This window comes from Artemia sp. Qi Xiang Cuo, chromosome 7 (assembly GCF_049724085.1).
Source record: "Artemia sp. Qi Xiang Cuo chromosome 7, ASM4972408v1, whole genome shotgun sequence".
NCBI classification, from domain to species: Eukaryota; Metazoa; Arthropoda; class Branchiopoda; order Anostraca; family Artemiidae; genus Artemia; species Artemia sp. Qi Xiang Cuo.
This window is the reverse complement of record NC_142800.1, coordinates 62216004-62240170: the sequence shown is the minus strand read 5'-3', so window position 1 is coordinate 62240170 and position 24167 is coordinate 62216004. Positions and strand designations below refer to the sequence as shown.

Sequence of the window (24167 nt, the reverse complement as noted above, 5' to 3'; positions counted from 1 at the left end):
TAAGTGAAAACTAAAAAGCCTTTATGAAATGCCGTTAACGCTCCTGAAATAATAGTTAACGTTCCTATATCAGTTTTAAACGATTTTTTTCACTAGACAGTTTTTTCCTAAAGTGTTTTAAAGTTACGATTCTTATGGAGAGTAATTCACTTTATCATACAGTTCATGGTAACGAACTGTAAGTAGTTGAAACTCCTGATACGGCTCAACAGTAACCAAAACTCTAGAAAAAACGAATTTTAATATTAACAAATATATCAAAAGATTCGGCTTGTTATTCAATATTACATGTGGGGACTTTAACGGGAATCGTTCGGTGTAAATTTGTACAGGGTTGGAATTTTCTAGATTATCTTTCAGTAGAGGGGGGGGGAGATTTTCACGAGATAGTTTTTCCAGGGGGAACTCTCTGCAGGAGCGAATTTCTAATAGGCGAAGGGCTATTTGCTGGACAACCTTTTCACAGAGGACGGCTGCCCCCTCCTGAAGACCTCTCTCTTTACGCTAAGATTTGACTCTATGTCCGAATTCTTTAAGAACGACTCCTGAAAAACAAGGGCCGTTTAATTGGAATATTAAATCGTTTTTTTTATTCCATAAAAAACTTTAGCGTAAAGAGTGAGGTCTTGAGGAGGGGGCAAGCATTTTCATATACGAAACAATTTCTGTTCATTTTAAGTTTTGATATATCTCCTTACTTTCAGTTGAAAAAACTTGTTTTTTTTAAATTTAATACTAGGTAGGAGCTAATGCTGCAACCGTGATTATCCTGTATGATCATAAACTGATCATCCTGATAAGTTTTTATCCTGATAAAAAGTTTTATTTTTCAAACTTATTATTTCATTGTTCTTGTAAAAGAACATTTATTCTTGAATCACTGAGAAAAAAAATACTTTAGCGTAAAGAGATAATGGTAAATAAAGTAGCAGCCCTGCTGCTATAAAAGTTAATTTCTGATCATTTTAATTTTTAATTTTACTGTAATCTAAATAAGGAGGAGCTCCCGCCCCAGCCACCCCAGACCTTTTGGTTTAGCCTAATTTTTACATAACAATGATTCGACCATGAAAATCGTCCCCATGAAAAAGGTGACCCCTTGTAATTTTTTTAAGGTGGTCTGAAATGCCAGAAATATCTGTTACGTCCTGCTGTTTGTATTCTTAGGTGAAGAGTCTTTAGAAAAATGTTGCTCATGGGGAGCTCCCACTTCCTTTTTTATGTAAGTGAACCTAATCTATGATTTATTGAGCACTCTTCACAACATGATGAATTTCATCAGCCCTGGAGACCACGACGAATCATATAGCGTAATGCAAGTGTAATCTTTTACTTTTACTCTTTTACTTTTAATCTTTTTACTGCAATATAGTTTTGCAACAACGGGGGAACCAGCGAATATCATACGCTTAGCCCAATAAATAAGGAAGGTTAGAAGTTAAATTCCCTGGCCACACCGATCAGAAGGACTTCCGACGAAAACTTTGGAAATTCTGTTGTAAAAATTGAATTTTTGAGATCAGGGGAACCCGCTCCCCTCAAAAAGAAACTAAGACATTCTTCATTATACCAAACGCTGGTGTACAATAGTGCAATACTATACAGCTTTTTACGCAGTATCCATATAGAATGTAATGGCTTTTCATTTTGTTGTCACCGCGTACAAGCATAGGGACAAATGCGACACCATATTGCAGTATGAATTCTGAAACAGGGACAACGTGTAATTGCCTATATAGCTTTCTCATAGTTTTTCCTATTGAATAAGTAACATTTACAGTAAAGAACATGTAGCAGTAAAGAACAAAGCCAAAGCTTAAAATGAATTGAAATTATCCTAAATATGTGAGGGGGAGCTAGTGATGTAAGCAGAGGAGCCTTTGGGCCACATCCCCCTGAAATCTTAAATTTTCTTGGCTTTGTGAGCCCTTTTTATTTAAATTATGAAATAAAGTCGTTGTTCTATAATGGTTACCTGATTTACCTCCCCTCGATTTTTGTTAACTTGATCAACTAAAATAATTTGGGCTTACGTGCCTGAGGGTGCCACTGTGTCTCTCGGTTCTTTGGTCTTTACGTTAAAGTTTAGCTTTCTCTCTATGCATTAGAAGGCAATAAATATTTTAGCTAGTAGTTGCAGGTATTCTATTTAACAATTTCCTTTCTAAACACTTAATCTAAAAGTTTATTGGGTAATATAAGTAAACCAAAACCACTCTTTCATACAAACGACTCTTACAAAAGAAGTGAAAGAAAAGAAGAAACTCCAAGCGTCAAGTGTGGGTAATGTAAAGGGAGATTTAACAAGAGTTTGATAAAAAGTTAACCAATAGTAGGAAGAACGGTCCCCATCATAGTTAGGATAATTTTAGTTCCCTTTAAACTTTAGCCTAGCTTTTTTTATGTATAAAAACTGTTTTATTTAATATGTTTAGGGACAAAATTTACCTCCGCGCGGCCATTGAGATTTTGCATTTTTTTTATAGTTTCAGGCCATTGGTTGTCATAAAAGTTTTTCCCGACGGCGTTTTTCAAATGAGTCCTCTACCAATCATATGCGGCAAACCGTTCAAAACGGTCATTACTGAGAAAAAGAAAGAAAAAAACGACAACAGTAAAACCAATTAAAATACATTCCACAACCATCTCAGGGATTAAATTTATTTTGGACTATTTAGTTTTCACATGAAAGTAAAGTGGAACAGCAAACCTTAAAGCAAAGAGGTATTACCCGTGATATTATTGCCCCCCCCCCTCCCTACTATGTTTAATCTTTATTTTTACCCAAATTTTATCTGTTGCATCGCAATGCTTTGAGAGCAAATGAGCGCAGAGTAGGTGGATAAAGCACTTATGATTACTAACCAACTACATTCGTTTTAAAATTATTATGTTTCAAACAGTTCGTGGTAACGCACTGTAAATAAGGAGCGACCCGGCTCAATAGTAATCGAAACTCTAAAAAACGGAATTTTGATACCAATAGATACAAAAGAATTTAATTTTTATGCTGATTTCAAATATATAAGTTTCATCAAGTTTATTCTTACCCATCAAAAGTTACGAGCCTGAGAAAATTTGCCTTTTTTTAAAAAGATGAATAGAACTTTAACAAAATCACACCATGAGATTCAGCGTCTCAATGAACCCTACTGTAGAAGTTTCAAGCTCCTATCTGCAAAAATATGGAATTTTGTTTCTGTTTTTTTGCCAGACGAAAGATCACGGATGCGTGTTTATTTGTTTTTTTTTCTATTTGTTGGTTTTTTTTCACAGGGGTGATCGTATCGAACAAGTGGTCCTAGAATATCGCAGGAGGGCTCATTCGAACGAAAATTAAAAGTTCTAGTGCCCTTTTTAAGTGACAAAAAAATTGGGGGCAACTAGGCCCCCTCCCACGCTCATTTTTTCCCAAAGTCACCTGATCAAAATTTTGAGATAGCCATTTTGTTCAACATCGTCGAAATATACAATAACTATGTCTTTTAGGACGACTTAATCCCCCACAGTCCCCTGGGGAAGGTCTACCAACTTATGAACTTTGCCCAATATTTACATATAGTATTGGTTATAGGGAAGTATACAGAAGTTTTCAGGGGGGATTTTTTCTGGTAGTTGGGGGTGTGAAGGGTGGTGGGTCGGGTTACGTGGGAGGATCCTTCTATGGAGGAAGTTGTCATGGGGGAAGGAACATTGCTATGAAGGGGGCGCCGGATTTCCCAGCATTATTTAAAAAAAAAAGATCAGAAATTAAATAATAAGAAAAAACAATTTTTTCAACTGAAAGTAAGGAGCAACATCAAAACTTAAAACGAACAGAAATTATTAGGTATATGATTGGGTTCGCCCCCTAGTCATTACCTGGCTCTTTACGCTAAAGTTTTTTTGTACTTTCATCAGAGCTATTTATTCTAATTAACAACCGAATTAAGGGGTCACTCTTAAGGAATTGGAACAAAATTTGAACTTTAGCGTGAAGAGCGAGGTATTGACTATGGAGCGAACCTCCTAATTTACGTAATAAAAATGTACGAATATAGAAGATCTTTACGTAACTTAATTCGTAAGTTACGTCAGATCAAAATTTCGAGAAAGCCATTTAGCCAAAAAAAAATAAAATTACTGCGCAAATTTCGTTTTAATTATTCATGTACGGTGAGCCAAAATTAAAGCTGCATTAATTCAATAACGTTCAGAAATTAAATAAAAAAAAACAAGTTTTTCAACTGAAAGTCAGGAGCAACATTAAAACTTAAAACGAACAGAAATTATTCCGTATATGAAAGGGGCTGTCCTCTCCTCAACGCCTCGCTCTTTACGCTAAAGTTTGACTCTCTCTCACAACTTTATTTTTTAAAACAGTAAATAACTTTAGCGTAAAGAGCGAACGTTGAGGAGGGGACAGCCCCTTTCATATACGGAATAATTTCCGTTCGTTTTAAGTTTTAATGTGGCTCCTTACTTTCAGTTAAAAAAACTTGTTTTTTCTATTTAAATTAGTAAAGAGCAAGTATAACTTCAGGGTAAAGAGAAGGGAATTAGAGGATGGTGGTCCATTCATATTTAATATAATATCTGCTTGACTTTAGTCTGAATGATAATTCTTACTATCATGTGGAATCTGTTTTAATTTCCTTGTCGGCTGCACTCTAATTTGCTTCAGAACAAAATAGCGTTGCCAACAGGACACATTTTATGTCAAAAGGACATACTCCCATGTGCCGGGACACAATGAAATAAAAGGGCAAAAAAGTGACACATTTTAGAAACTTGGGACATGAAAGGGCAAAAAGTACACATTTTTAAAATTTATGAAATAAAACAAAACATTTCCCAACAGGATATATATTTTGGTATAAAATAATGTCACTTTTTTCAGAAATGTCATTTGGGAGGGGGGAATAGTTGCCCCCCACCCAATAATTTGGAGAAAAAGGTATTAGGACAATGCCCTTTTTGATTGTTTTTTCTTTTGTTAAAATGAAAACACAGCCCAAATTGCAATTTTTGGGTAATATGAGGTACTTTACAGTTGTCTTATTTAGTCAAAATTAAAAAGAGCAAATTAATGTACAAATTAGTTTATAAATGAGCCCACAATTAGCTCTATTTGACGTCTGTGTGTTCGGTCCGGCCTTTCATTCCAAAAGTGTCACCCAAACTGTGCTTTTAGTGTACCATGTGGCACTTTATGACGACCTTATCTAGTCTAATATATATATAAAAAAGATAAGACATAAAAATTAGCTTTTATGAGTCCTTAAACAGCTCTCCATGATGTTCCAGTGCCTCCCACTGCTTCTCCTGAGAAAAAGTGATTTTTTTTTTGTTGAATGCGAGGGGTTGTAAATTTCCTTTACAAGGTTTCAGCAATGGTAATTTAAAGGGTTTACTTTTTTATTTGCTCATAGTATATTCACCTCTTCTTTATTAGAATAATAAAACTCAATTTCAAACCACATGCATCTGAATGAAGCAATGAACGAGGCTGTTGGAATAGTGCTTAGTTCAATTGCGAGATTTAGTCTCCTGTAATGGACACGGGAGTTAAAGGAAGTGGAAGGGGGTATGCACTTTAATATTAACGGAAAAGCTGACAAAACAGCCGAACTTATGAAATTCACCATCACCCACGCAAAATCTTGTTTAGAGTATACCACTGACGTCTGCAGCAACTCATTGTTGACAGCCTTAGGTTTCAGCAATGGCAATTTAAAGGGTTTACTTTTTTATTTGCTCATAGTATATTCACCTCTTCTTTATTAGAATAACAAAAGTCAATTTCAAACCACATGCAACTGAATGAAGCAATGAATCCTTACTATTTAACCGCTTGGTATATCCCCGCCTTTCAGGTGGAAGAGTGCAAGCACATTTGGTCCCTGGATCGGGATAGCTGGGCTGCTGCATATTCTGTAAATTATTAAATCAGAATAAGCGCGTCCGTAGGCTCAGCAATGTAAGATGGCCAAACTTTCGGTCCCTTAACCAGTTCCGTAAAAACCAGCTTTGTCAAGCTTTCAAATTTGTCAAGTTTTGAATGGAGTAATGCACCTTTAACAATAAAATAAATTAGCATTTGTGATTGTTTTGATTTAGTTTTGAGAATTTTTCTAGGGATCCCTTCAAATGTGTTCTGTTCCTAAGTTTTACCATTAGTAGTTGGCTATTAACAAACATCTTTGACTGGGTACAGGTATAAAAAAAAAAGTATAAAAAGTGAGGGAGAGACAGGAATAAATACTGGATTCTTCAGTTTAGACTTGGCATTGTAATAAAAATAAGTTTTAGAAAGACTAAAAAACAAAGTTCGGAATTTCTTTCCAAGCATCTTTTTCCATATCTTAATAGTTTTCAATTACTTTAGTAATTCCAAGGTAATTCGACACAACTTTCAGGCTCTTGCCTCAAAGAATTTAGCTATCAGAGTTTGGCAGGTGCTTGGGACTTCGGCCTTTGAATTATCTGAGTTGAAGTCAAAGGCAGGTCATAAAATCAATGAAACTTTATTTTTATAGGTTTTATATTTTTATAGATCTCAAACCCTAGAGGTCAAAAATTAAAACAAGCACTTATCAAAGAGGAAAATAAGATGGTGTACAATATGTAATATCGTTTTAGGAATACTCTGCTCTGTAATTGTTTTCCCAGAAAAAAAAAACTAGAATGTCATTTCTGACGAAGAGACATAAGTTTTTCTTGAGAAAAAAAGTATATAACAAAGGGGGGAATCCAATGAGAAAAATGAGGATTGAAGACGTCGGCATTGATAATGAAACAGAAAAAAACATTCTGCCAGGGGAAAAAAGAACATTTTATGCATTCCAAATGTTTTGCGCTAACCCTTTGAGATACCTTATCCTTCATCTACGGAACATCTGAAACCAATATATTATATCACCCACAAAGGCACAAATTTTTATATCTCTTTTCCTTCGCCAGCTCACTTATTCTTGTTCCAAACGGCTTGCAACCAATTGGAGCTTAGGATATGCCAGGTTCTAAGATCTAGGCTCATTTAACACACTTTTTCTAAAAAGAGGAGGAGTTTATTAGAAACGGCTAGGCGGTCCTTTTCCAGCCATGGTATGACCCTAACCAACTCCGGGTCAGTTGTGTTCATGTGTAACCGCTAAGGTTGAATGCTCGATTGAACTAGGTACACGGGTAATTTGTGAACTAAGAGTGCGTAAAGTTAACTGAAGCAGGAAAATGAATTTGGGTAAGCTTAGTTTATTCGTTATAGGCAGTTAACACTTACAACTTTCCATGTGTGCATAACTGATATCTAATGGATTTCAAACACTTTTGAAAATATCAATGATTTTTCAAGAATTAGTTATAAGTTTTTCCGAATTTCCCTGCTTTTTAATATGTATTATTCTGAGTCCCTGAATTAACAATAACACTTGAGCAGCCCTTGGAATTTTTCAAACTTGTAATGCCCTTAAAAAATCCTACTGTTTAGATACTAGTTCAATATTCTTTCGTTATTTAGATTTGAAACAGCGTTAAATAGCAGAAGGGAGTTTTTTATTATAATTAAATAAAAAAAACTAGTTTTTTTCAACTGAAAGTAGGTAGTGACATTAAAACTTAAAACGAACAGAAATTATTCTGCTTATGAAAGGGGCTTTCCCCTCCTCAACGCCTCGCTCTTTACGCTGAAGTTTTTTGTTGTTTAAAAAAAGAAAGTTGTGAGAAAGGATCTAAGTTTAGCGTAAAGAGCGAAACGTTGAGGAGGGGGACAGGCCCTTTCATATACGAAATAATTTCTGTTCGTTTTTAGTTTTAATGTCGCTCCTTATTTTCAGTTAAAAGAACTTATTTTTTTATTGAATTTTTGAACGTTTATGAATTAATGCAGGTTTGATTTTGGCTCACCGTACATGAATAATTAAAACAAAATTTGCATATTAATTTTAATTTTATTTGGTAAAATGGCTTTCTCGAAAGTTGTTTAATTTTATTTATGAACGTTTGTATTAGTAATAAATATACGTAATATACTAAAATGAACTTTTATAAAATAAATTAACGAACTTCAATATTCATATATTTTTAAGACGTATATTAGGGGGTTTAACCTCTAGTCAATACCTCGCTCTTTACGCTAAAGTTCGAATTTTTGTTCTCTTTACGCTAAAGCTCGAATCACAAAGGCCGTTAATTAGAATAAATAGCTCTTATGAAAGTACTAAAAAATCTTTGGCTTAAGGAGCGAGGTATTGACTAGGGGGCAACCCAATCATATACGTAATCTTTTTCTGTTCGTTTTAAGTTTTGATGTGTCTCCTTACTTTCAGTTGAAAAACTTGTTTTTTTTAATTAATTTATGATCGTTTTTTTTTAATAACACTGGGAAATCCAGCGCCCACTTCATCACAATGTCCCATCCCCCATTAAAATGTCCTCCATGGAAAGACCCTCCCACATAACCCCCGACCCCCCCGACCAGAAATAAACCCTCCTGAAAATGTCTGTATGCTTCCGAATAACCAATACTGTATATAAACATTGGGTAAAGTTCATAACTTTCAGCCATCCCCCTGGGGACTTTGGGGGATTAAGTCATCCTCAAAGGCATAATTATTAGATTTTCGACCATGCTGAACAAAAAGGCTATCTCAAAATTTTGATCAGGTGACTTTGGGAAAAAAATGAGTGTCGGAGGGTGCCTTTTTGCCCTCCATTTTTTTGGTCACTGAAAAAGGACATTAGAACTTTGAACTTCCGTTCTAATGAGCCCTCCCACGATATTCTATGACCACTGGGTCGATATGATCACCCCTGGGGGAAAAAACAAACAAAAAAAACATATAAAAACGCGTCATGGGTCTTTCTTCTGGTAAAAAATACAAAATTTCACATTTTTCCAGATAGGAGCTTGAAACCTATACAGTAGGGTTCTCTAATATGCTGAATCTGATAGTGTGATTTTCAATAAGGTTCTATAGCTTTTAGAGGGTGTTTCCTCCTTTTTTCGAAAATCAGGCAAATTTTCTCAAGCGCGTAACTTTTGATGGGTAGGACTAAATCTGATGGAACTTATATATTGGAAAACAGCATAAAAATCCGATTCTTTTGATGTATCTATTGGTATCAAAATTCCGTTTTTTAGAGTTTTGGTTACTATTGAACCGGGTCGCTCCTTACTTTCAGTTCGTTACCACAAACTGTTTGAAATGTGTAGTCAATTCAAATTGCCTCATGTTTCTCATTTCTTATGGCGCTCAAAAGCTCTGTTGAATTGAACCATTATGCCATAGAGGAAGGCCGTATCCAGGGGGGGGGGTCAAGGATAAAAATGCCCCCCCTTAAAAAATTTTTTATTATACAACATAGTTCCATGAGTGCTAGTTTGTAAAATGATCAAAGTTATCATAATGAGTGATCACAATTATTAACATCTTATTTGTTAAGCGGCTTTAACATTATGTATGTAATTATGTGTGCTAAGTGATTAAGCTATGCTACCTTAGCTGTGACCTTTCACAATTAAACAAGTCATTTAAAAAAAAGTAACATAAAATCGACAATAACATCATACTCAGCGTTTAGAATTACCAGAGTTACATTAGGCAGACTATTCAGAAATTAAAAATAGAGATGGAGATTCAAGCTCTGATCAAGTATGAAAGGCTTTCTAGAGAAACTCTATTAATTTATTTTTAAAATGTGTTAGCTGTTCATCCAAAAGATCCATTTTGTTGCTACTATGTTGACTTTTCCATAACATAAAACAAACTTACGTTACGCATATTCTATGTAGAGCTCGATTCTACTTGGCATTGCCTACATTACAGACAAAATTTATTCATAAGGTTACACAACGTTGTATAAAGTCTTAAATTTAAAGTTTCTACGGCGAAGTGTGAAGGCACAATTATGGTTTTGGCGAAAATTTTAGGGGGATTTACGAACATTTGTTCATATTTGGGTAAATAGTTTCATGTGGTCAAAGCAAACTTAAAAGTGATACAAGTCAAAATACACTGTTTTTAGGGGGAGTGTGGCACCAAGAACCACGGACCTTCCATTATCATTATTTAAAGAATAACGAAACTGTATGAGAAGAATGCAACTGCTCACAATAACAGTCTTTGGCCATTGCATATACTTTAGGTGCAGACTGGTTTGCAGTAATTTATGCCCTGGGAAAGACAAATTTGGAAAAATACTAATATAGAGTTATTTAACGGATGATATTCTAAAAAATACATAGATCTTGAGGAACATGGGCTTAAATGCCCCGAGCCTCCATTTGTGCTTTCTTTCTTGTTGGCTCCTCAATTTCGGTAAATTGGTGTCTCTGTACGATAGACACTGCATAGATCTAACTCAGTTAAAAGCTTAGAGATTTCAAAATAAGTTTATAAATGAATAAATTTCATATCTGTATTATTCATTACTGCAGGAGTAAATCTCAAGCTTTATTCACTGCGTTCTTTTACTGGGTGAACAAACATAGTGACGCGTAAGTGCAAGGACACATTTTTAGCAACTCAAACTAAAAATTTCTAAATGCAGATTATATAAGCTTTCTTTCAAAACATATATATTTTCGGTAATTAAAAGGATTTGGTTATTGAAATTTTCTGGGATTCAAGTATTCCCAAAATTTGTCACAGTTTAATTTGTATGACAGAAAAAAAAAAACACTCCGAAAATCAGACCTGTCAAAAGATATTTAGTCTTAAATTCTTCCATTGTGCTACTTTCTGTGGAATTCCATATTGATTCTTCCCAGCTTTAAATTTAAGCTTATTTGGAGTCATTTAGATAGATATCTCCTTAGCCCTCACCTAGCGTTGCCAATGGGTAAATGAGCTCCGTCCTTTGCACGTATCTCAACGTGGTGTTCTTTACGTGTTATTGCTTTGTGTTTGGACCCAATTCATGAAATAAAGGGATGCCATTATGGCTCTATGGTGCCAGACAATTGACCCTTGGTTAATCAAACATCATTAAAATTAGAGATTAGGATGCATCTTTACCCTTGTGAGGCTTCAGTTCTTGTTGAACGTCTGGACATGTACTCATTGGGCCAATATGTTGAGAAGGACAAGGGCTAATGTTATATAAATTCAGGGTATCGATGAAAATTCTGGTGAGGAAAAAATTTCTAAAATAGCAGGCAAGCAAAACTTACCTTTTGTGATGGAAGGGCATAGTCATGTTATTGAAATTGGCCAGTTATTTTAATAGAATCTTGCGTACATAGCCTACAATGTGCTGAATTGCGTAGAAATCTGTCAGGGATCGATGAACTGTAATTGGTCCGGTTTTAATTCGATCTCACTGGCTATCTTTTACTGGAGACAAGAAGTAACCTTTATGAAAAGTGCATGAAAGGTCTCCAAAAATCCCAGCACAAGAGCAGCTGCAAAAATTTCTGCACGAAAAGCTGCTGCCTGAGTTCCAGAGAAAAAGGTTTCAGTCGTATATTTCACCACTGTGTCGGCAGCAAAATCTAATTGGATATTCACTAGTTGTGGAGAAGTGACCTCGGCCAGTATTAACAATTATACGCTTCTTACGACTCCTACACTAATAATTAATTCCGGTGCTATTTGTTTAACAGAACGACTTGAATATCAAATAACTGAATGCTCGTCTGGGGCTTTTATAGCACAGACGTATCGTTGAATTTGAGTTTGTGCAACGCGTTCCGCTAGTTCATTGCTTAGAAGATAGCCGACGGAAAATCGACAATGGAAAAGGGCAAGTGCTAAAGAATTAATTTCTGGTATTGCATTTAATATTTGACGATTTAAAAGGCACGAACTAAATATTTCTAAATGAAATCTACTGACCAACTTCTTTTGAAAATGAAATAAATGTAGAATGCCATTCTTGCATATGCAATTCGTAGAAGGTTTTTGTTTTACTCCTTTCGCAGTTTTGCACGGGAGTGAATGTGTTTTCCAAAACAATGATTTTCAGAATTAACAGCATATGTGATCCCGTCTTTGAAAACAAGTAGAAGAAAAGAAGAAATGTTTTTAAACTAACAGACAGATAAACAGCAAACATTTTTGGAGACCTCAACATGTTAATGCTGAAAAAACAATAGCGACTTAAGATTTTTTTTTTGAAATAACAGATTTTTAAGGGATGTTGCAAATCTATTAAAAAATCATTGCAAATGAAAAAAAAGTGAAAAGCTCATTGTGCTAAAACGTTGATTTTTTGGACAAAAAAAACACACTTTTGTTGGGTAAAACGGCTAACCCTTTTCAGTATCCCAGTTCAGGATCAATCTCTAAGAAGCATTTGGCCATTTAATTTTTCAATATACATATTTTGAGGAAGCCTAGCTTTAGATAATAATGTTTCCTCTCAACCATCGTTGCCATATTTTAACAAGTCTTTAAATGCGAAACAAAGTCATCCGTTTTTGCTTTATTTCAATTTGGCTTTGGCGGCGAAATTGAGTAGGCTTCTTCTCTTTTTTGTACAGACCCATCTAAGGAATCTCGCATATCTTGCTGCATGAGACTGATTAGGATAACTTTTTCCTAACCCTACAACACTCAACAGACCTGCGTGTCATGTGGTTTACATTTTCTTTGCGTTTCGGTCCTTGCTTCAAAGGTAGCAAGTCTTCGGTTGCGAGGGTTGAATGTCATATCTCCTATTTCACTCTACAAAAGTTTTTCAAATATTTCGTTATGTCTTTAGGTGTCACACTTCTGCCTGCTCGGATTGCCCTCGGAATAAAATTTTCTGTCCCTTGTTATTTTAAGAAAGCTATCAGTTAATTTTAATTATATTTTGTATCTGCACCAGTGACATCTCTAAGCACCATAGGACTTCAGGCATAAGATACTTGAAGGATTACCGAAGCCGTTTTGAGCCTCGTTACCTAGTGAAAAACTACAAGTGGTGGAACTTGTTTTCTGACACGAAGTTGGAAATTTTTCTCAATCATATTTTAGGATTAAATTAAAAAAAAAAAAAAGTTTTTTTTCAACTGAAAGTAAGGACCAACATTAAAACTTAAAACGAACAGAAATTATTATGTATACAAAGGGGGTTTCTCCTCTTCAATACCTCGCTCTTCACGCTAAAGTCTTTTAGTACTTTAAAAAAAGCTTCTTATTGTTCTATTTGAATGATTCGTGTGTTTTAGAAGTCGTTCTTAAAGAATTGGGACAAAATTCAAACTTTACCGTAATAAGCCTTGTCTATTTGCGCGTAGATCGCACCTTGCATATGTACACCTTATATAAAAAGTAAGTGTTCAACACGGGAAGAAAGCTTTGGCGTTTAATATTCTGAACTTACAAGTCTTGAGCTGGCAAATAATTAGAACTATTTATTTAACAAAACTTCAAGTAGAGGTTTTTTTTGGAGGGGGGGGAGAGCGTCCTCCTTGAAGATTTTTATTGGATAAGACCTGAAATGCATTTGTTTAGTCTTAAATTTTAGTCTTTTTTGTATGTAACCCTTTTTCAGCAGGAAAATATCATGTTTTCCTCTTCCTCAACCTTCCTCTCTGGAGGAACCCAAATTTGTAAAGTGAGGAGCTTAAGGGTAGTCAGATCCAGTAAGTAAGGATTTGAAATATATTTTTTTGCCAAACAGCTGTAATTTTTCTTGTAGTTTTGCCCTTTCATACATTTTGGTCTCTCAGGGAAAGTGTGGGTGTCCAGATCTACATTCCACCTGCGAGTGCCCATGGAAATGTTTATAAATCAGGCATTGTCTTGCAAAAACTGCCTCCAAAACTAAATTATTCCTTTTATTGAAACTTGTTTCACATTATAATTAAAACATGTCATATCGTTTGAGAATGTCAAAATGCATCATAAGACAAAAAAGGACGTTTACCCTTGGCAATAAGGGTGATCCATCCCCCAGATCCTTCCGTTACGTCACTATAACTTTAGACTACTAAATTATTAGTGGCGGTGATGGAAATAAAAATTTACAGGACTCTATCCGCATTTTGGTGCTGATGGAGCATAGACTCCACTTAGAATATTTGGAAGAGACTAATTAAAATTTAGGCGAATTATGTATCTAATTCATAAAAGTCATTGTAAGGATACGTATATTGATTCATCCCCTTGTCAAAATGTAGCATAATGTCATTTGAGATTTCATGTTTACGCCATGTCACTAATAGGGAAATCATTCTTTAAAGTTGTCAAAATATGATGAAAGGGATATTGTAGTTGAGATCTCCGTGTGAGATCATCTGTTATCTGATACATTAAAGAAATGACATCAACAGCCACCAAAATATATAAGAAAAAAGAGGCAGAAAACCAGCTATGTTTTGATTTTGCCAAAGTTTTGAAAACATTTCCGTTAGTTTTACTTACTAGATTTACATTAAACATGTTCAAAGAGTCTTATACGGTTGTCTTAGTTCAATGTGTTTGTTTTTGGATTGTCGAGAGATAACAAGGAGCAAAATTTCTCAAAAAAAAAGAAAGATCTTGCGATAACTTACTAGAATTTGATAAACAACATAAGATTTCCTATAGGAATAACATGGAAAATTCATTAATTGTACTCGCTTTAGTCCTGTGCATAGGCCTACTATGAGTTTATTTGAACCACTTCTATATGCAATTAAAAATTATATTTCATTACTGAAAAAAAGGTTTTTCTATCCTGGATTTTCACCACAATTGTACTTTTTACTTCCGAAATCTTGCAAACATTAAAAACTTCTACTTACACGGAATTGATGAGAGAGACAGGCATCTAATTCCCAAATAGTATAACTGCACTTGCAACCAACTTTTGGCTAACAGCCAGAATATTGATAATTAGAACATAGACTGAAGGTTTTACGCCTGAAATATTTTTTCGTTGAAGATTTTAACCATGGATGATTTCAAGCAGGGAATATTGTGACCGTGGATGGCTGCATTCATCCGTGAGCTTAATTTCCCGTGAATGTGATTTCCCATGTGGGCATTGAAATTTTACACATAAAAGTGTTTGCCATTGAAGATTTGAACCATAGAGGATATTTCCTATTGACTAAACTCTTCCGTGGTTGTATAAGCTGAGTCTCATATTCGAAATTATTTAAAATTACAAAGTCTTCATTTACTTTAAAAAGAAGCATTTTTGCCACTGGTTTCGACAGTTTCAGCAGACCTATTCAACATTAGAAGGCATTGATTGCCATGTAAACAGTCTGATGGAAGTAGTATTTTCCTTCCATGGGTGAGGTATAGTTGGGTTTCGAATGGTTACAGCCCCTCTCCCACTCAATGTTGAAAATAACACAGATTATAAAAAAAAATTTCTAAAGTAGCTGTAAGAAAATCATTTTCTGTAGCTGATTCTTCAGGAATGCATTGCAACCCCTCCTGTAACGAAATTTTTGTTAGTACGATGTTTCATCGAGAGTTACAGACACACCTTTGACCCAGTTCTCAACACTCTAAATATGCTGCATTAAGAAATTTAATTTCCTGCTTCATTTATTTCTGCTAAGAGATATTTTTAGAAATAGAAATGATAATTTTCTACCTTTTGACAGTTGATGCGCTAAACGGCGTGAAATTAGCCTGAGGATCTAACGACTTGTCCAGAGTATTTACATAATTACCGACGCACGGAAACCTACTAGAAATCCATCCATCATCGGGAAATGACTGAGCGGTGTCTTTGAACATGATGAAAACAGGGGTAAAATGCCACCAAGAACAAGTCTGTCAAAATAGTGTTTCCAGCAGAAACATTTTAGATAATTTTTTCTTAATTATTTCTTTTTAATCACACTAGTCGTAAAATAATTCCAACGAATGACATAGTGAGACTGAAACTGATTCTGCTTAGAAAATATTGATCTTTTTTAAGTTGAATCGGCTAGTCTGTGTTTGCTGAAACCGGCTTCTACAAGAAGTTGCAGCTCCCTAAATCTTTGTTGCAATTACGGTACCACATGCGACTGCGAGAACCTAATCTGAATATCGTATTTTGAATGCATATATTCAACTTCCTAAAATGGTCCCCTGAAATATTTGCAAAAGAATGTTAAGATGAGAGGCGTAATATTTCATTACTGACCTGAAACACAATTGCAAAATAAAGAAAAAAGTTTTAAGAAACCTTAAGTCAAAAAATATAAACTTATTTGTTGACTTGCTACACTAGAACTATTTAACAACAAGAAAAAAAATGCATGTGGGTAATGTTGACCTATTGTGCCTTGTTAAACAACCAAATTGAATATCAAGTGGCTGTCGCCCGTCATGTCTACAAACTTGTAAAACTAATTTCCCAATATTTGTATACAATTTGTGGAGCCCGCGACAACCGCTGTTGTGCTTACAATGCTCTGTCGGCATGTTAGATTCGTAAGATAGGGATCACTGCAGTTTATTGTATGTTTAGGCACCACCGGTGACTTTTTGCTACCGGATTCTACACCCAATTGACAGAATCGATTTTTGTTCGTCGTTCTTGTGAAAAGTGAACCCGTTCTGTTGGTTTAGTAGTCAACTAGATCACTGGGATTTTAAAATCAGCAATGTATAATATAAAACCCCGGGGGAATGAGCAGAACAAAGGAAGACAATACGAAAAAGTAAATTTTCCTGTCGGTTAAGACGGGGGACTATAATACTCCCAAATGGGGGGTTTTGACTATGATGCTTCCAATGGTGCAGTTTTCATTTCTTTTCCAGACCATTGTTGATGGGTATCGGGCTCTCTGCCGAAATTTCAATAATTATTTTTTTTTTTTTTAATAAAACTTTATTATTAAGATTAGCCGAAACAACAGTCAGCATTTTTGAGTCAGCTTCAAATGGCAATTCTTCCACATTCGACATTTTTTCTGTTTTGTTTTTTAAACGTGTTTTTAAATTTCCGGTTACTATGAGCTGACCACAGTTCATATAATTATCCAGTATGATCTTTCCCTATCTCACCCATTATAAAAACCCGGACCAAGGTGCGAGTGCTCCAGAGAACGTTTTTGCAGATAGAAACATAGGCGGCATCAGATCTTTTCATGGGTGGATAAGTCAGACTGTGATATAATCAGAAACAAGTGGAAACCCGCTATTACGAATAATGTACTTTGTTGGAAACAATCGGAAACAGACTAACCCGCTAATGCAGAAAGAAGTGGGAGGAGCTTTTTGTTCGGACCGAGAACGAAGACCAGAAATGATCTGCGATAAGCTTACTGGATAATTATATGAACTGTGGAGCTGACTAAGCTCTTTACTAGGTTGCAGCTGCTTCAGCAACCGTGATATAGGCTTTCTCGCCATAGGTGGAAGGCTTTCTCACCATAGGTGAATTAACCGCTTGTGATATAAATTCGGCTTAAACAAAAGTATTTAATCCCAAAGAAAATTTTTTGGTCTTTAAAATCCGTATAGTTTTCTGAAAAAAGGACTCTTGTTGTCTTTTATTGTAATTTTATGGAAGTTTTTATTAGAGTATTTTTGCAAACTCTTTTTTTGGCCAGTTGTTTTGAAGTTCAAACTTAATAACAAATTTTTGAGAAAGCTACTAAGTGTGCCTAGTTTATAAAGGGAGGGGATTACCTAGGCATACAAACTTCAATGCCAAATTGTTAAGTTATTATCCCAGCAAACGCTAAGGCTTAGCTAAACTCTGTATTTTTTTAAATGAAGTTCCACTTCAATTTATGTAGTAAGGACACATTGAAGTAGTGACGAGGTCAAGATAAAGACACTTTTTGTCCTGTGGACCCATCTTAAGTCCATTCATACCTGAAAACTGCAATTTCCTAATATTTTTCTTTTGGGTGTTTCAAAATTTGCTGGTTGAAAGTAACTGGTTAATATTGCCAAAACTTTTCACCTATGAAAACATAAACACCAATAATCTGCTCATTCCGAAAGGCAACAGAAAGCCACATAAGTTTCAAAAGAAAGCCACATCTTGTTAAGTTATTTGGTGCCACATTTTTTAACTTGTATTATGCTTATTTTTCACCAGTGCTACTTATTTGCAATATAGCACCCGCTACTACCAAAAAGTGCGTAACTGCGTATAGAGGTTTTTTTCATTAATTATTACCCGATATGTCCTACTTTTTTTTTTACGAAATATGGCTATTTAAGTTTCAACTTGACCAATTGAAACAATCAGATTTCTTGTTCCCTATCTTTAGTATATTTTAAGGACCCACAAAAGGTAAATAATCCAGGTTAAAACCTCTGATGCAATATTCTGGGAGTTGGGGAGATGGAGAGGGGAATATATTTTACCAAATAATTTACAATACATAATTAATCATAGAAAGTTTGAAATTTTGTCTAGATTACATTCTTTGGGGGGGGGGGGTCATTTTCGAATTCTTCAGTGAATATTACTTTGCAGATTAGTGACAAAAAAAAATCAACATATAAATTGCATTCTCAATCATCAACTAAGACCTGTCTCGGTTCTAAAAGGGAACCTAAAAAGAAATCAGATTCATTTGTGTCTTAGAAGAGTCATTTAACAATGGAGGGTATAACCCCCCTTGGTTTAAAACAATGAGCGATTTGACAGGCGCAATCTTTGTTGACCTGCTAGCGTTTCGGAAAATCTTTGTCATTTGAATCGTTCGTAGAACCTCTTAATTAACTCCCGAAATTTTTCAAGGGGGTGCAGAACAGGTGGTGGACAACAAGGGAAATGACAACTTTATAGATTTGCGGCTAAGGCCATTACGGGTATTTTGTTTCAAGGTAATTATAACCTGATTGTTCCACAAACAGGAACATTTGCTGTACTTAAAATTTGTGAAGTAAAATAATTGGTAATTTTTTTTAGAGATTATTGCCTTAATAAATTCTAATATGATTAAACATTGTAATTTGTTTGCTATCAGCCCTAAGCCAGATTGTCTCCATTAGAGGAACACTTTGGATATGTCCCTTTCTTCCTAGAATCAGTGATTCCAGAATTTACAGAATGGGATGTCAGGCTTGGGTTAGGTAGTGTGTCAAACATAGTTCTTAGTTAAAAGAAGATCCTGTCAAAGATTTACAAATGAAAGAATATCTGGAATATTGATTAATAATAGAAGTTGTACAACCAGATATTATACTGAGGAAAGGGGTCAGTTGTAGAAATTATAGCTGTTTCACTTTGACTCCGAGTGTATGCTACTTGATGTAAGATATTAAAGTGGTCTATGATCGTCAGCTAAAAATAATCCAATCGGAATTTGATTCCGGGCATGAGTATATGCGAAAGAGTCTCCATACTAATTCAAACAAGAAGAAGTAAAGCAGTATGACAGGCTGACTTTGGCAATGTGAAGTGACTATTAATCCACATGATGATGCTGTGCTAGAAAATGGTCAGTTATTCTTACAGGGGCTATTGGCAACAATCCGTGTCTTAAAAACAAATTGCGCCAGCCTTAAGTACCTAGTGGAAAGTGAAGCTGGCTTATAAGATCAGCTAGCAAAAATTATGGCGGATTATTACTGAAAAGGCAAGCTATTTGAAAATTAAACACGCTTCCATTGTCATATTCAATTTTCTCAATCAGCTAGCGGTAATAATTGGATTTCACTCATAATTTTGCAAGGTTTTCAAAATACTATCATTTTTATAAGAAACTGATTACAAAGTAAAGAAAAAACTCAAAATTTGAGGTTTTATAAAACGTGCTTAATAATTGAAAATAGCGCTAATAACTTTAATCCAAAAATATTTTCCACTAGCGTCATGGATTCGCTTTTTGAGTCCAGTCATTTCTTGTCGTCTCTTGAATAACGGTCTGGCAGCTTTACGCTGGTCGCAAACATAAATTGGGAAGCTAAGCGAATAACGCCCAGCTTGCGAATAACGCCCTTTACTTCCAAATGCGAACTCATGCTTATGGGATGGGTATATTTACCAAGGTCTCTAGTCTATCTTCTTCAAGTTGTTTTATTGTTGAGTTTTCAAACTCTCGGGTAGTCTTAGGCTTTGGTAAAGTGTGTGTCCTTTTTTATTTCTGTGCCAAATCAGCATAATGAACCAAAAAGCAACAAACTTATACAAAATTTCTGCTAGTAAGTAAAATATAAAAGATAAAAATATTGGCCAAGAACACCCGCTGAGCCATTTTCAGATAAAAAAAAAGATTTCAGTCAAAAGCAAAACTGTAAGAAACAGGAAAAAAATTAATATTAAAATAAAACTAAACTGAATATTTTCGATTATTGTCCATCTGTCACATCCCAAAAAACTGAGGGGGTTAACTGTCCCACAAGTTTACCCACAGAAACCCACTCCAGCTGTTCGACAATTCCATGAACAGACTGTATAGCCTACTAGAGAATTTAAAAAATTAAACATTTTATTAAACATATGTACAGGGGAATATGTTTCGGAAGGGGCTTTACAAATAAAAAAAAAACGCTTTATTAGGCTATCTACATGGAAAATATAAGAATTCATAGATAAAAATGTTATAGTCCTGAGATTTCTTTTTTTGGGGGGGGGCACGATTTCGAAAGCCCTCAAATATATGATTTTTTTTAATATTTTATTTCCTTTTTCAAAAATAAAAACAAAATGGTTAGTCTAAAGAACAACTTATTATAGAAATAATAAAAATTGTTTATTACTTCTTGCAAACCTTTTTATAAAAACCAAATTTCAATTAATCCTAGCATTAAGAGCTTGAAAAATGGCCATCACAGAAAATGCTTTGTTCCGCTATGTTGGAGTGGAAAATGTAGTTTTGTTTTGCTCAGCGTTGTTTGCTGGCAAATTATTCGATGCTATAAATATTTTTTTATTGTAATGTTTATGACTTGTCGACAGCAAAGGTTTATAAGCTTTTTTGTTACATAAAAACAAACAATAAAGAATATAAAAAATTGACATAGAATATCACGGACTTTCATCGTAAAATTTTTCTAAGAATAAATGAGATTTTCTCTATTTTCTTCCAGAAAACAACATCCCTATTGCTTTTTAATCCGATTTTCACTTCCTTGGCTAACTTTTTTAAATTTGGAGCTGGTGAAAGATGGGCATCTTCACGCGTGGGAGAGTGCTTGCTCCAAAACACTTCTATGAGAAAAACAAATACTTTTTTTAATGTTTGCTAATTTTAACTTCCTGTTTTTGAATTAATTTACTTCCTGTTCTACTATAATATTTTAAAAGAAATTTTAGAACAAAATACAGGTTTTAAAAATTAATTTTTAATTACTGTAATTGTTTATTAACCTTTTTTCTTAAAATAGAACGGTGCTTGTGATGATGTCTGATTCAATCACTTTCACACAAAAATGCATTAAAAACATTAATAGAAACAGGCATTGGCTTAAAATGAGAAACATTAAAACAATTTGTTTAAAAAAAATTAAAATTCTTTTAAAATGTAAGATTTTTTAGCAAATATAATAATTAATATCCTTGACTAACCTACCTTTCCATAGTCAAAAGACTCCTAAATATTAAATAAAAGGAACATATTAATTATTACTGTTGTAGCATGGATCAGAACTATGTTTGATTCCATATATAAACGTATTTCCCATGGAAGCTGTGTTATAAACTCTAAATTCAAAATGCTAAAAATAGAAAAGGTATAAAAAAGTACCGATTCAAGAAAAAACATCATCAAACTAGACCATGAAAACGATTTTGCTTGCAGTAGGATGCGTGACCTAATTCTATATAGGCAGTTAGATTGCCTCTTCATCCCCTTTATCAATGTAGCGTTAATCAGCTACGCAAGGGTGGAATGTGACGTAAATTATGCAAATAAGGTTCACAATTCTCCTGGGGTTTTGACCATAATTGAATTAGAAAGAAGGATTCCTGTCTTCACGATTTCCAGAATTAGCTAATCCACATCAAGTAGGCTACAATTCAACCTTCGTTACCTAATGTTATGTGGGTTTTTTTTATTTCAAACGGAAAATTGAAAATTTTCGCTATACTTGAGAACGACGTAACAGCTATTCAACCCTGATTTTATTTGCTAGTTTGTTTTTCAGGGTCGATAGAAGTTTTTTGCTTTTTATACAGACAGTTTTTTCTCCTTTAAAGCATTTAGGAATAAAATCTTTGATCGCCAGATATTGAAGCCTGAAACAACATTTCTTTTATCAAAAAAGTGGATTAGCATATTATCATGCAAGTTTTTCGTTTTTTTTTTACTTTACTGCAAACGCATAATATAATTTAGAAATTTTTGAATTATCAGATCCACTCTTTAAATGTCTTTGTTTTTAGACGCCAGAAAACTTCAATTTTTCAGTTTTTTTTTTTTTTTAATTCCAGAAACAAAACCACTACAGCAATACGGCGAAGTCAATCAACTTGGAGGTGTTTTTGTAAATGGACGACCCCTGCCAAACGCAGTGAGACTAAAAATCATTGAGCTTGCTCAATTAGGAATACGACCTTGTGATATATCTCGGCAGTTACGGGTGTCCCATGGCTGTGTTTCGAAAATACTTGCGAGGTACCACGAAACGGGATCAATTTTACCTGGTGCTATTGGTGGCTCAAAGCCTCGTGTCACCACTCCTAAGGTTAGTCTTGCTTTACTACCTCTTAAGTGTCAGTGTCGTATCTGAAAAATAAGAATTGAACGAAAAGCGGAACAATGACATCAATGAAGCGTCTTCCGCAGTATTTTGACTTAAGGCCGTGTGGTAGCCTACCTTAAAGAATCGATCTATCTCGTCCATAAGAAACTTTTTTAGTTTGTTTGGCCAAACCATTAAAATTGATTGGGCGGTCTTGCTGTAGCTTGTAGAACTTGGACAAAGAAATCCGAATAAGCGACAGAAAATTAAAAGCCGTCACCTACTTTCTCGGAAATCTTAGAAAAATCATTTGGCTCCTGGGTGTTTTGTGCCTTAGATTAAAATTTACAGATTTAATGATACTTGTATCAATAGAAAGTTTTTTTTTTTTTTTTTTTTTTTTTTTTTTTTTTTTTGATTAAACGGAACAGAATTTTCTTTTTGAAGTTCAGGAAAGTGTAGTGCCTACAAATGTTCTAGCATAAATGCTAGGAAATCATTAAAAAAAAACTCAAAGAAAATATCGTTTGAGTAATTTGGCAGGTTTGGGAGTTCGTCGTAGAGCTGGGAAAATTCACTAATGGGCTCTTTGTGTTTGAGACAGTTAGCCAACGCTAAGGCTAAGATATCGAATTGTCTTAAGGTTACAAACGGTCCCTAACTTTAAGGCTTGTGTTCCATAAATTCAAATTCATTTTTTTGTTATTTAGAATCGTTTGTGTTTATTTTGGAAACCAAGTTCAAATCATGGACCATAATCCTAAGCGCTACGGAAGCTGGGCCAATGAATTCCAGGAACCACGGAACATGATAAAGACATACGTATGTTCCTATAATCCATATAATGAGCAAGTCTTGCTTTTCACAAGACCCTTCAAACAGGCAAGAGCCCCGTAACATTTTTTCAGGTAGGGGGGGGCTAACCATGAAAACGTTTTCGGGGGTGTCCTCATAATAAAAAAACGAACTTATTTAGTAATTTCAGTAAAAGTACCCTGAAATATAGGATTTCGGGGGGAGAGGCCCGGGATCCTAAGCCCTCCGCGGGTGATCCCTCCCTAAAAATGCTCAAGTTACCAAATTATTACAATGAGGGCAAATTGTAATACCAAAAATTACAATGAGGGCAAATAGGACTTGACAATATGTTTTAGAGGTAACTAACAGTGAAAAATATTTCATGAAAAGATGGTCCCAACAAAGTAAGAAGACACCTAGAGGTTTTAAAATAATTCTAATTAAGTTATCAATAGAGCGCGTAAACTAAAAATTAACATTGAATTTTTTTCAGCTTCCAAGGGTCTATTTTATACACAAACGTCAACCTTTTCATTGCCTTTTCTCTCCCGTATAAAATCTCTGCTGCAAGTCCTGCTTACGATTGTAATATTATGTTAATATCAGTGTCGTAATTGTGCAAATTGTCATCAAGGCTGCCCATCCCAGGCTTCTTTTTTTTTGCACCGACAAAGTAGATAGAATGTACCACCTTGTCCAAAAATGTGTCACAGAAACGGCAGCTGAACTCCCGTTTTTAATGTTTTTCCTATTTTGGAAAATATTTATTCAAAATCGAAAAGAATTCCATTTATCAGAATAGAAATTGACATAGTTTTATTGTTAAAACAGGCACAACTGAGAAGCGTATTGAAGACTAAAACCTTAGTTTCAATTTTT

General features: G+C 34.7%; 1 protein-coding gene across 2 annotated transcripts in view; it reads left to right on the top strand.

Annotated features, from left to right (window-relative positions):
- Positions 1-24167, top strand: part of LOC148950545 (uncharacterized) — a 43851-nt gene that overhangs the window by 6608 nt on the left and 13076 nt on the right. The window contains exons 1-2 of one of the 2 annotated variants that reach the window (XM_089091650.1): positions 7116-7222; positions 22240-22493. In XM_089091650.1, coding sequence (XP_088947776.1) covers positions 7213-7222; positions 22240-22493 — 264 coding nt within the window. In that variant the 5' untranslated portion in view covers positions 7116-7212. Of the gene's footprint in view, positions 1-7115; positions 7223-22239; positions 22494-24167 lie in introns of those variants that run through there. The other variant, XM_089091649.1, reaches the window with a different exon arrangement.